Source organism: Morone saxatilis, unplaced genomic scaffold (assembly GCF_004916995.1).
Source record: "Morone saxatilis isolate NCDOM2014 unplaced genomic scaffold, NCSU_SB_2.0 Contig18, whole genome shotgun sequence".
In the NCBI taxonomy this organism is placed as follows: Eukaryota; Metazoa; Chordata; class Actinopteri; family Moronidae; genus Morone; species Morone saxatilis.
The window spans coordinates 28,140,842-28,152,581 of NW_023339740.1; the positions used below are offsets into that span (position 1 = coordinate 28,140,842).

An 11,740-nucleotide genomic window follows, 5' to 3' on the forward strand; every position below is an offset into this window, starting at 1 on the left:
GAGAGAGAGAGAGAGAAAGTCAACAACATCCTGTTTGAGCAGTTATTACTGAGACAGTGACTGACAGACTCCGTAATGTGTAACACACACACACACACACACAGTAGAAAGCCCGTACCTCCATACATGATGGTGGCGTTGCTGTTGAAGACCAGCCTGCACTGGTCCAGGGCAGGGACTGTGTGCAGGAGGTGGAAGGTCCTCAGGTCCCACTGAAACCGGCTGTCAAGGCTGACAAACTGCAGCTGGCCACACTCATGCACCTCTTTAGACGTACTGACTGTTAAAAACTGTAATTAATCATCTGATTATCCACATTTAGATTTCAGATGTTCAGAGGATACAATCTCCGTGTTGACGATGACCTCGAGGCCGTTGGGATGGAAAACGCCGCTGATGTTCATGTTGAACTTGTCGAACTTATGAATGGCCTGCGACGCCCGCACGTCCCAAAGCACCCCGTCATTCAGCACCAGGTCATCGGTGGGGTTGAAGGTGGCGCAGTTCCTCTTGTAGTTATTGGCCAGGGCGGGGTCGTTCAGGGTCAGAGTCTTCTGACCCGTCTGGATGTCGTAGATCTGGAAATACGAAAAACATATTTAAAAGAGAGGAACTTAAATGTTGAATGAGTATTGGGGCGATTTTTCCTCATTTTCCTACATGCCACGCATTAAAGATTAGAGGAAATTAGTAAAATACTAATAAGAAATAAACAAAGAAACAGTTAGAGATGAAAGGTTACAGAGGATGTCCATAGGAGGACGGTGAACTGAAGAAAAAGGGACAGCAGCGAGTCGTAACGTACGTGTGCGACTTGGTCCTTGGTGCCGATGACTCTGTCCTGAGAGAGTTTACTGAACTCGACGTAGTGGTCGTCGACAAAGGAGTTCCTGAGAGAGAAAGCAAACACTTCATCATGAGAAACAGTGGACTAAAAAGGTGTAAGGTGTAAAGGTGCAAAGGTGTAAAAAACGGTGAGTGTGTGTGTGACAGTTTTACTTCATGCTAAAGACGCTGTCCATACTCCAGAGAGCAGACAGCGGGACGCTCCATGAGGCTGAGGTGAGCAGCAGTTTCCCATCCTGAGAAACAAACACAACTTTGAATGGTTTCATTTTAATACTTTTACAAAACCTACATTCAAAAGTAGAGCTGCAAATAATAATTATATTCTAGATTAATCAATTAACCATTTGGTTTGTAAAAAGTCAGAAAACAAGGTGACAAAAGTGTCATTTTTTCTGGCTTTTTTAGACCTTTATTTTATACATTTCATTCTAACAGTGTGTGTGTGTGTGTGTGTGTGCTTGTGTGTGTACAAACGCACCCTTGCAGGTTCGAGGTGTGTGATGGCTGACGTGTGGCAGGTGTAGTTGGCCACCTCCTCTCCAGAGAACACGTTGTAGAACTTGAGGTGACCCGAGCAGGTTCCCAGCATCAGGAAACGCTCGCGGGCTGAAAAGGCACAACAGGTGAAACCGCTCTCGTCTCCGTCGCCCTCGTGGAAGACCGACATCGGACGAAACCTGAACGGAGATTGTAAAAAGAGAGAAAAAGGCCTCAGACTCTTTCACTCTGCCAGGTGAAGTGTTCAACCCTCAGTGTCCGTTCATTACCTGCTGAATATGAGATGTCGATCCAGACACCCTCTATCCACGCCTCCGTATTTCGGGTACAGCACCCTGCTCCCCAGGCGGGCGGTGAAGTTGGGCGATGCCTGTCGCCTCTGCTTTGGCTCGGGGCAGCGGTGAGGGGTGAAAAGGGAAAAGGGGGGGCAGGTGGTGACGGGATTGGGGCAGCGGGCGTGTTGTTCCCTCAGGTACTCGGTGATGATGCTGTCGAGGGTCGGCGGGGAAGGAAGGTGGCGCTCGAGCTGCTTCTTCATGGCTGGAGTCTGAGGAAGAGAGAAACAAGGGTCAGGAGCTGATCCTGAGTCTGATCCTACTACACTCCTCTCCCTGTGTTGGTGTATGACTGACCTGTATGAAAGCACCGTGGTCAGACTTCTGCTTCAGTGCGCGAAGCTTTTTCCCTGAGCTGCAATGGGCGACCGGGCGTTCCCGTGTGAACAAAATTCGTCCGACCAGAGGCGAGCCCTGCACGTGAGGTCCAAGATGAGGAGGAGGAGGAGGAGGAGTGGGGAGGACAGGGGTAGACGAAGAGGAGCATGAAGGGTGAGGAACGCTGTGTGAACGAGCTGAAGAGGGAGTGGTGGAGGAGGCTACGGCCACTGAGGAGACGGGAGAGGAGCCAACGTGGCCGGCTAACCGAGCCGCGATCCCGCCAGCTAACCGGCAAGTCCTGGGAATCACTGAGGAGGAGGGCGGGGGGGTGACGCAGGAGGAAGAGTTCGGACAGTGGGTTCCGGCGGGTAAATTCGCCTCTTTAACGAGCGTGTTCGCCGTGTCATGGAGCCCCTTGGCCACGAGGTGGTTTCTGATCAGCATGAGGAGTTCCTTCTCAGAAAAGGTGATCCGGGACTGGGCGACCACGTTGGCCCTCTGCAGGCGAGCCAGTGAGACGTCGGAGCCCATGAGCAGAGGCTTCCCCGACACTCGCTCCGTCAGCTCGGCGGCGTACCGGCAGAAGCGGACGTGCTCGCTTCGTTTGTCCTGCAGCACCGGCTCTTTCATTAGCTAGGGCGGTAGAAAGAACAGCACATTAAAAGAGGTTGTATTTCTTCATGTGGGTGAAATCAAACATGAGAATAAACTGGAAATCAGGAAACACAAACCTCTACTATGGTTGTAGAACCCTACAAATTTGTTTCTGAATTTAAAAGTATAGTAGTAAGTAAAGTAACTTTTATTATCTGCATTCATTCTGGAGTGGTGTTTTTTAACCACAGCGACAGATTTGATCTGAATCTGCCCAAACAGTGTTTTTCTCCCAATTAAGCTCTGGTTCTTGAACCGGTTCTGTTTAAGATTCTTGGAACGTTGCTAACTACAGAACCAGCCCACATTTCCACCAGTTTTTATCAGAACCACTGTGATCAAGGAACGACCTACAGAATAAGACAGTCTGACACTTAAGGTCAAGAAACGTGCTATTTTTGGTTCCAGCTGGGAACTTTAACAATTCATACACATATTTAAACTATTTATATTTGGTCAAAAAATGCTCAGATTGGTTAAAAATAAGGCGCACAAACCGGGACAGAGCTGGTTCCATCTTAGTGGAAAATGAGTCCACACTCAAGCTAGCAGCTCTTTTCTTACAGACTTTGATCTGACTGCAGCTTTAAACTTAACTGTAGTTCAGTATGTTAGCATCCCTAAAAAAAGTCATCACTTATTCTGTTGCCTTTGTTTCATTACCATGTGTTAATCACACAGTAGCTCTGCACTTGTGCTGACCTGTTGAATGTGGCTGCTGGTGAAGAGCGGCAGTTTGCTGATGATCTGTCTGATGGCCGAGCTGCGAGAGAGTCCGACCAGAGCCTTGCAGGCCAGAGAGCGGATCAGATCTGCATCTGTGATCGGCATCTTCACCGACAGCAGAGACAGAAGCACCTGGAGAGACAGAGGTGATGTTATTTTCTCTTCATGTACAGTAATACTTAAGAATCCAACATAAACCCGTATTAGCTTTCATTCTTACCTTTATACCATTGTTGTTCTGCACCATTTGCCACATGTGGGCCAGCACTCTGTTGTGGGGAGCGGGGGGCTGCTGGGGGTGGAGGGACGGCCTAAGGGGGGCGACAGCAAAAGCACCCACAGTGTTCAGGCTCTGGTCTGGAGCGCACACACAGTTTGTTATCACCTGGGGTGGGACAGGGGAGAAAGAGGGTTGGCAGACAAACAAACAAACCCAGAAAGAACACAAACTGATAACCACCACGCTGCGTTCACAGCTTCATCTGATAATATATTGCTTCTGTTGGTGTCAGTAAGTTTAATACAACCTCCCCTACTGCTTACTTGTAGTGCAGACTTCTGGATCTCAGCATCATTGACAAACACTTCGCCCTCTGCGACACCCAGAATGATGCTCATACCTGCAGCAGATACAAGAGACACGTTGACGCACGTCCAGAGAGAGAGAGAGAGATCCAAAGGCTGAAAGTTCACAGTCAAACAGAACCGAAAGAGAAAACTGAGTTGTACCGACCCACAGTGGAAACAGGAGATCTGGTTTCATCCAGAACCTCCACAGTGTCCGCAAGCACCAACTGGACTTTAGGAACCACCATCAGGATGGCCAGGATGTCCAATGCGTAACGCACAGTGTCGCTCCTGGACAGACAGACAGACGGAAAGAGCTGCAGCTACATGTCGCAAATGTGTCACTATACGAGGAAGCTGTCATAACCTGACTGCTTATCCAGTCTGAAGCCACATTTTACCATCCACTGTTTAGATCTTGGTGCTTTGTAACTCTAGATTTTATCGGCCGTCTGGATTTTAAGTTATCAGAGAAACAAGCTGAGCTAACGTTAGCAGCAGCTCGGCTCGCTCTACGTAAACTTTGATGCCAATTCTTTTGTACTTTTACGTAGTATTTCTACACTGCAGTATTGTTTCTTTTAATAAAGGATCGTCCACCAATGATGCCGTACTTGTGTGTGTAACTTTACCTGCCATAGTAAGTCCTCCAGTCACAGGCTGTAGATATGAGCTGCAGCATCAAAGGGACGCAGGACAACTTGTAGAAGACCTCTACCGGTTCCCAGTGGAGCTGAGGAGGTCCGCACTCGATGAGAAACTCCATCATCTCAATAACCTGCTCTCTGGTGTACGTGTATGCCTGGAAACAGCAGGTATATATTAAAGAAGAGGAACACGGCGTCTTCTTTACAGATTTTTTACTTCTTTTAATTCATTTCTGTACAAACACGCTGATGATAAATAAAGCAAGCACCTTGTAAAATGGCTGCTGGGGAACGACGGTGCCTCCGTCTGACGAGTGCAGGGACTGTTTGACCTGTTCAGCCTTTACTGCCAGGTGAGCCTCAAAGAACCTGAACAAAGTCATCAGTTATCACACTACACCCTGAAATAGGACCCAATCGTATGACACTCTCTTCCACATTTTGCTGTAATTTTTGGTCGTTTAACACACACAGATACACATGGTGGACAGCTGAACTGGGTAAAATGAAGGGTAAGTTGACAACAACTCGAGAAAAACCTTAAAAAAAAAGTAGAAAAGTGATATTTCATCTTCTTTACACAGCCACAGCACTTTTGTTAAGCTAATAGCAAATTGCAAAACTGTCAAGATGTGCAGTGTTTTTTCTCTTATCAGAAAAGAGCTTCTGTGCTGTCTGTGCACTGCCTGCGTAAAAAACACTACGTGGACACAAAACTCAACTACAGATATCAGTCTTTACACTTTGTTCGACATTTTAAAGTAAAGTCACTGCTGCTGAGTTTAACTATATACAACATTTTTTTAAAAGCGTGACGATAAAACATATGAAGGAAAACTGGGACACTGGCCTCTTCATACACATTCGTACACTTCTACCCATCTATCTATCTACTGTACCTGCGTAGGGCCATGCAGGTGTGTTTGGCTGTCTGTCGGCTGGAGAACACCTGGTCGTCACTCATTATGGACACCTCACTGTCTGTGTTGAGGATCCCCAAAGTACTGATCTACAGGGAGAAAAGGAGGCATCAAAACGAAAAGGTTTCCAATGAAGAAACACACCACAATTCATTTAACAATGATATTTTAAAAAATGCTCCACATTTAAACATTTAAAGATTCAGTCCTGACCAAGTTGACCAGCCTGCGCAGGCCGTCCTGTTGGTCGAAGAGCTGCAGCACCGCTCTGAACGAGAAAGAAATGGAGAAGAACATGGTGGCGTGGCAGACGCCTGAAGCGTGCGACGACTCCAACAGCCACAGAGCGTAGGACACCATGTCTGACAGCACCCCGTCTGCGAGCGTACACACCTACAAACACACACAGAGTAGAGATAAAGAACAGGACACAAAGGCTCAAACCTCAGCCTGCTCACTCTGCCTCTGTTTGTGCTTTTAAACGGAGGGTTTCACCTCAATGAGGAGAGGAGGTGGACCATAAAACTCTAAGACTCTTAAGTTTTTGACCGTGTGATGAGAATGTGTAACAGATAATAACATTATAAGTATGAATATAAGATCAAGCTGGTAGCAGACTGAGTTTGGATCACCTGTTGTGAGGTTGTAATTAATATTCAAATAAACACATATCCCACAAGTTCCCCACAACTTGAATTTAATTCAGTAAATACAAGATACTCTGTGTTTTAACAAGAAAACATTAGCAGCTAAAATAGCCTCAATCTCTGTTTGAGGGTCTTATACTCAAACTAATTGTGTGTGTGTGTGTGTGTGTGTGTGTGTGTGTTAGCTGTACCCTCTCCATGGCATCTTGATTGTATGCCAGGTAGTACAAGCAGAGTGAAACTCCAGTCGCGGCCATCGACGGCCTCGGGATCTGCAGAAGTTTCTGCACTCCTCCGTGAGCGATGAACTCTGCTGCAAACTTCTTATGGAGGAGCAGGGAGGCGAGATACTGAGGAGAGACAGAAAGAGACAAACTCACAACTTTAATTTCATCCAGAGACACTGAACAGCAAACTAATCAGTTCATTAGTGATCATGTGTAATACATGTGCCCAACTGTACTCCAGTGGACAACAGTTGTATACAGCACACCATGAATGTGAAATCTGATCTAAACTCACATTGGTGAATCGATAAAGAGACAGTGAACACATCATACGATTGGGTCCCATTTCAGTACCACACAAAGTCAAAGAAAGGAAATATACAAGTAAAACAGTTTAAACTGTCTATAAAATACTGTAAAACAGTTTAAACTGTCTATAAAATACTGTTAAACAGTTTAAACTGTCTATAAAATACTGTAAAACAACATCAGTTGGGCTGTAATGTGGACTGTTACAAGGGTTCGAGCCTAAAGACTAAAACACGGACAGTCGAACAACGTGCATCAAATAAGCCGGCTCCATTATCTTCTATGTATAACTTCACACACTGGCAGCAGCTTCACGCCACCGTCCGATTTCCAGCACCGCCACTCTGAAATTCTCACTTATAAAAAGGCAAAAAAGACATTAACCTGGAGAGTGATTGCTCTTCAGGTGAATTCAAATAGTGTCCACACATCATTTTAAGCTAATGTCTTATGGTAGACATTTTATGTAGTACGATCAATTATAGGATAAAACAAGTAACAGCGCTGTTAAAGTGGGACAACTACGCCACCTGCTGCTGTTAATGTGCGACAGCATTGTGCAGTATCCTAAAATGTCTGTTTGGATAGAAAACTGCAAATCAACAAATTGTTTTCATTTTTTTATTTTAAAAACAACTAAAAATAATAACAATTTATAATAATAGTAATAAACAACTGATTTAACTAATTATTTACTTTTTAATGACTTCAATAAGTTTATTATTTGTTTCTTGGTACTGTGTATGGAAGGCCAATTACAATATTCCAGATGTTTGTAAATGAAATTATTTAGTATTTTAATACTCTGCTTATGTTAAACTTATTTTTCATTAAAAACTAGAGAACAGTTTTGTGGTGTAAAAGATAAAGTTGGCGGTCTTTAAAGAGCTCACAGTCCCACCCACAGAGCTTATCGTTCACACACAGACTCCTCTGAGGGAAGGGACTGGATCACGAGTTAGATAACTGCTGCTCGGCTGGTTCAGGCCTCAATCGATACTATATACAAACACTACATTTACACAGTTGAGAGAGACTGATATGTAAAGCTGATCCTAATTAAAAAAAAAAAAAATACAGAGCTGTTCCAAAGTTCACTGATATAAATTGATTTAAAATACTTTTCCTTATACGATGGTTCTTTGTGTTTTAATAGAAGTTTTAATAGTCTTACCAGGAGGGCGTCAAAGGTGAGCTGGACATTTCTGGTCTGCCTGAGGTCGATGTAGTTCATCAGCAACGACCGGGTGTCCAGCTGCATGAAGACGGCAAGCAACTGCAGAGGAGAGAAACATTTTTGGATTTCCAGTTGATACATGAAGACGAAGGTTTGAGTAAAACCTAAAAGGTTTAAAGATGGAGAGGAACTTTAGTTTAACTTCAGCATCTCATACTGTGCAGTACAACGTTGATATATTACACATTTTAATGTGTCAGTTTGTCTTTTTATCCAATTTTAAAAGGGAACTTCACTGATTTTACACATCAGCGTGTGTTGGCGGGTTCAACTGTACATGTGAAAGCTTATATAAAGCCTTTAGTCTCTCCAGAGGGAAACAGCCTCAAGTGATGTAGGACCCTGAGGACACACTGATTACTGCATATGTGATTTGCCAAATGTTTTCAGCCACTGTGACTGTGACTCTATACTTTATGGCTAATAGGATTTGTGACAAACAGAGTTGAACCCTTCCTTCAAAACCTTCTGGATTAAACCAAGAAGAAATACCTTTGGAATTATGGACAGATGTTCATATTCATAAGTTCATAAGTTTGTGACCTTGGAAATAAGAATTCCGTCCTTTTTGGTTTGTTTAAATGATTTGAGTTCACAGACACACAGTTTATTTGTATTATTTGGATCCGTAAAGAGCCGGTCGTAGTTCTCACCTCCTGGTAATCTCCGAGCGGTGTCAGGTACTGCAGGATGAGCCTCTGCTCCATGGCCGAGCTCAGCGGCTGCAGGCTGTAGTCAGAGCCGATCACCATCGAGCTCATCTCAGACCAGGAGGTGCTGTTGGCCGGCTGGTCGCCAGAATCGTTCCTCTCCTCCTCCTCCTCCTCCTCCTCCTCCTCCTCAGTCCTGCAGGAGGAGGAGGAGATGTAGTTGAGTTTCTGCTTGGCCTTCCTCCCATTCTCCTTTGCTGCCTGTCTCTTCCCTCCTCCTCCTCCTCTTCCTCCCTGCCTGTCCTCCTCCTCCCTGGAGGCGGGGTCGGGGCTGGCTTGGTAAGCAAAGTCTGGAAGCAGTCGGTTCGAGCTGGATCCACCACTGCTGTTGCTGTCGCCATTCTGCGACGGAGGTCTGGAATTGGCCGTTGACGCCGAACTCTCTCCTTCCTCTTCCACATCTTCCCCCTCCTTCTTGTCTTGCGGGTCTGTTGAGATGTTCGAGGTTTGGGTGGCTTCAACCTGAGAGTCCTGAGGTAGATTTTGAGGCGTCGAGGTGGGACTAACGTGATTCTTGGCCTCTTCAGTTTGCAGCTCGTGCAGGCGCCGAATCATGATCGGTACCTGGAGGTTCGGAGGGAACAAAGGGACGTTATTAGAATCACAAAGAGGTTTTCAGGTTGTGGGTAATTATACTTTATACCGAGAGTGGGGCCGGGATGATGACGGATGTTGGGTGTGTTTACGTTGTTTTCGGTGGTGTGGTGAGACCCACCAGCTGAGCGTTCTCCTCTCGGTAGCTGGCCGCCACCTCCTGGTTGCTCATGGCTCTGGCCAGCAGGCCCGTGGCGTAGACGCACAGCGGTCGCTCTGCTTCACGAGCCCAGGTGAACAACTTCGCAACCAGACCTTCCTGTCTCACACACACAAGTAATAAAAAGGTAGTTAAGAGGCTTCAGTAACATCAACCGTTGCTATATCGCATTAAACTGAAAATGCATTAATATGTTCAAATGAGAGTCAATTGTTTGGGACTTGATCATCATGATCGGAGCTGCAAAGATCCTCACTCCATCTGTTTTACTTTTTAAAAGATCTCTGATGAAGTCTCTGATTTATCTCCTTAAGTTGTACCTTCTCTTGGAAGACGACGGCGGTCTCCAGGCCCGGCATGATGTTCTGAAGCAGGCGGCAGGCTGCTGTGTTGAGGTTCAGCTCTCTGCTGGTCATTACATACGTGTCCAACAGCTGGAAAACAAACACAGAAACAATCAGTCAGTTTGTCCATCTATAGAAAATTAATCAGTTTGACTATTTTGTCATTTTCAAGCAAAATAAATCTGGTTCCAGTTTATAAAATGTGGAGATTTTCTGCTTTTGACATCAATAAAACAAATAATGAATTGTGGGAGAGAGTTTTTCTTTGCCTGCAGTATTAGTTGGTTATCAGCTTTCTTGTGGTTTTAAGTTGTTTATTTATAATAAAATCCATGTCGTTTGGATTCAAGAAAGTTTTCTTTGATTTATTTTCATGTTTACTCCCCTCATCCCGTGTCTGTCTGTCAGAGTGAGGACAACGTGCACACAGCCTTCACAAACCACATCACATGACTCATCAGTAACACATTCGGCCGTCCTCACCGCATTAGTGAAGTCATCATTCATAAAGAGCATCTTCAGGAGCTGTCCCAGCATGCAGTTTGGGTCTGCCCGTCCTGGAAAAAGTCACACAGGAGTCAGAAAGTCAACAACCAATCACAAAGAAGGAAGCTTCAGTTCAGAAACCCTCATCCTGACATTAACAGCCAGCGAGGACACAGAACTGGTGTAAAAGTGGAGATGGTAACCTGGGTGACGGTCATCGAACGGATCTGGATCTGCTTTGTGATACTCGCCCGTCTCCCGCTCAATCAGCTCGGATATTCTGCAGAACACAAAGAAGAGACACATTCAGCGCGGGCGGGTCTGACTCCATCTGTGCCTCATCAGATAAAACAGTCCCTGCTGACTTGGTGAGGATGGACACCAGTTGCTCTGTGGTGCCTTGCTGGGCTTCTTCCCACTCGTCCAACAGCGCCGCCAGATCCGCCTTGGAGTCCACCGCCGTGGCCACCGCCAGAGCAGCCGACACGGCCGCCGACAACGCGGACGACAGGATGGCCGACACGGAGGCCGGCGGGTCTTCGTCCGGGGAAGACATCGCTGCCTGGAGGAAGAGGAGGAGAGAGAGGGGATGACACATGAGGCCGTCTGCAGAGTACAGAACTGTTTGAGGGCAGAACGATCCTTTTATGATCTGATGCTCTTGTGCTGAGCGACCTGATATCTTTAAATATGAGTCTGAGTAGGAATACAGATTAAAAAGAGACAGTTCACCCTGAAATCTGAATATTCTGAAGAGCAGAATATCACATTTAAACATTTAAATGAACGCAGGTATTGTGACAGCAGCTGTAAACAGATGTGTGAGCTGCAGACTCTCTGATAAGTGACGACTGACCAACGGGGTTGGGAGGATGACTTTTAATATGTGTACGTTACTTTGGGATTACCTCAAAGCAAATAAAACCAGAATAATAATCAATAAGGAGTATTGATGGATCCTATAAGACAGCAGAACAATGAGAGACATTAGAAAAGAAAATGGAGAATGGAAACAGCTGTCGTCTGCTGTCCAATAATAATAATAATAGTTATGACTTAAACATATAATGTGTTTATGAGCTTTTGTATGTTTATTTTAATGTTTCTGACTGCAGATGTAAATTATCCCGTGTATATATATAATAAAATGTGCCACATTTACATATTTAAGTCTTTGTTTAATGATCTTTTTTACCTTAAAGGTCCATAATAACAGTGAACTCTCTCAGGATCTTTTTCACTCTTTTACTCTGAAATAATGTCATTGACTTAACTTTAAAGGTTTAATGTCACATCGACATTTTATTTTGTTATTTTAACGACATTTTATTGTTTTTATTGTGTTAATTTCCACGAATAGTCACTTTTTTGTTTCTATGTGCAGTTCCAATGTTGCAGTGTGAAGCACTTTGAGATGTGTTAATTAAAGTGCATTGTTCTGTATAAATATAATATCATGAGTCCTGTATGATAACACCACCACTGAGTGAGATTATTATAGTTATTCAG

At 44.9% G+C, this 11,740-nt stretch overlaps 1 protein-coding gene across 1 annotated transcript; it reads right to left on the bottom strand.

Annotated features, from left to right (window-relative positions):
- Positions 1 to 19: 19 nt before the first annotated feature.
- Positions 20 to 10,787, bottom strand: LOC118328762 (DDB1- and CUL4-associated factor 1-like). Its single transcript, XM_035662661.1, has 24 exons — positions 10,597 to 10,787; positions 10,435 to 10,511; positions 10,229 to 10,302; positions 9,722 to 9,835; positions 9,363 to 9,500; positions 8,591 to 9,211; positions 7,875 to 7,976; positions 6,356 to 6,514; positions 5,731 to 5,910; positions 5,497 to 5,606; positions 4,867 to 4,966; positions 4,583 to 4,752; positions 4,117 to 4,241; positions 3,927 to 4,003; positions 3,604 to 3,768; positions 3,360 to 3,515; positions 1,980 to 2,636; positions 1,617 to 1,894; positions 1,328 to 1,526; positions 1,000 to 1,082; positions 806 to 890; positions 345 to 578; positions 119 to 212; positions 20 to 30 (listed from the first exon to the last, which is right to left on the bottom strand). The coding sequence occupies exons 1-24, from the start codon at positions 10,785 to 10,787 to the stop codon at positions 20 to 22; spliced, it is 4,200 nt and encodes a 1,399-aa protein (XP_035518554.1).
- Between the last annotated feature and the right edge of the window lie 953 nt (positions 10,788 to 11,740).

Bases quoted from the DNA above. Each gene is read 5' to 3' on its own strand.
- LOC118328762 (XM_035662661.1), bottom strand. From the start codon at position 10,787: ATGTCTTCCCCGGACGAAGACCCGCCGGCCTCCGTGTCGGCCATCCTG. The intron at 10,512-10,596 runs GTCAGCAGGGAC...TGTGTTCTGCAG, and splicing joins CTGGTGTCCATCCTCACCAA to AATATCCGAGCTGATTGAGC. The intron at 213-344 runs GTATCCTCTGAA...AGCCGGTTTCAG, and splicing joins TCATCGTCAACACGGAGATT to TGGGACCTGAGGACCTTCCA.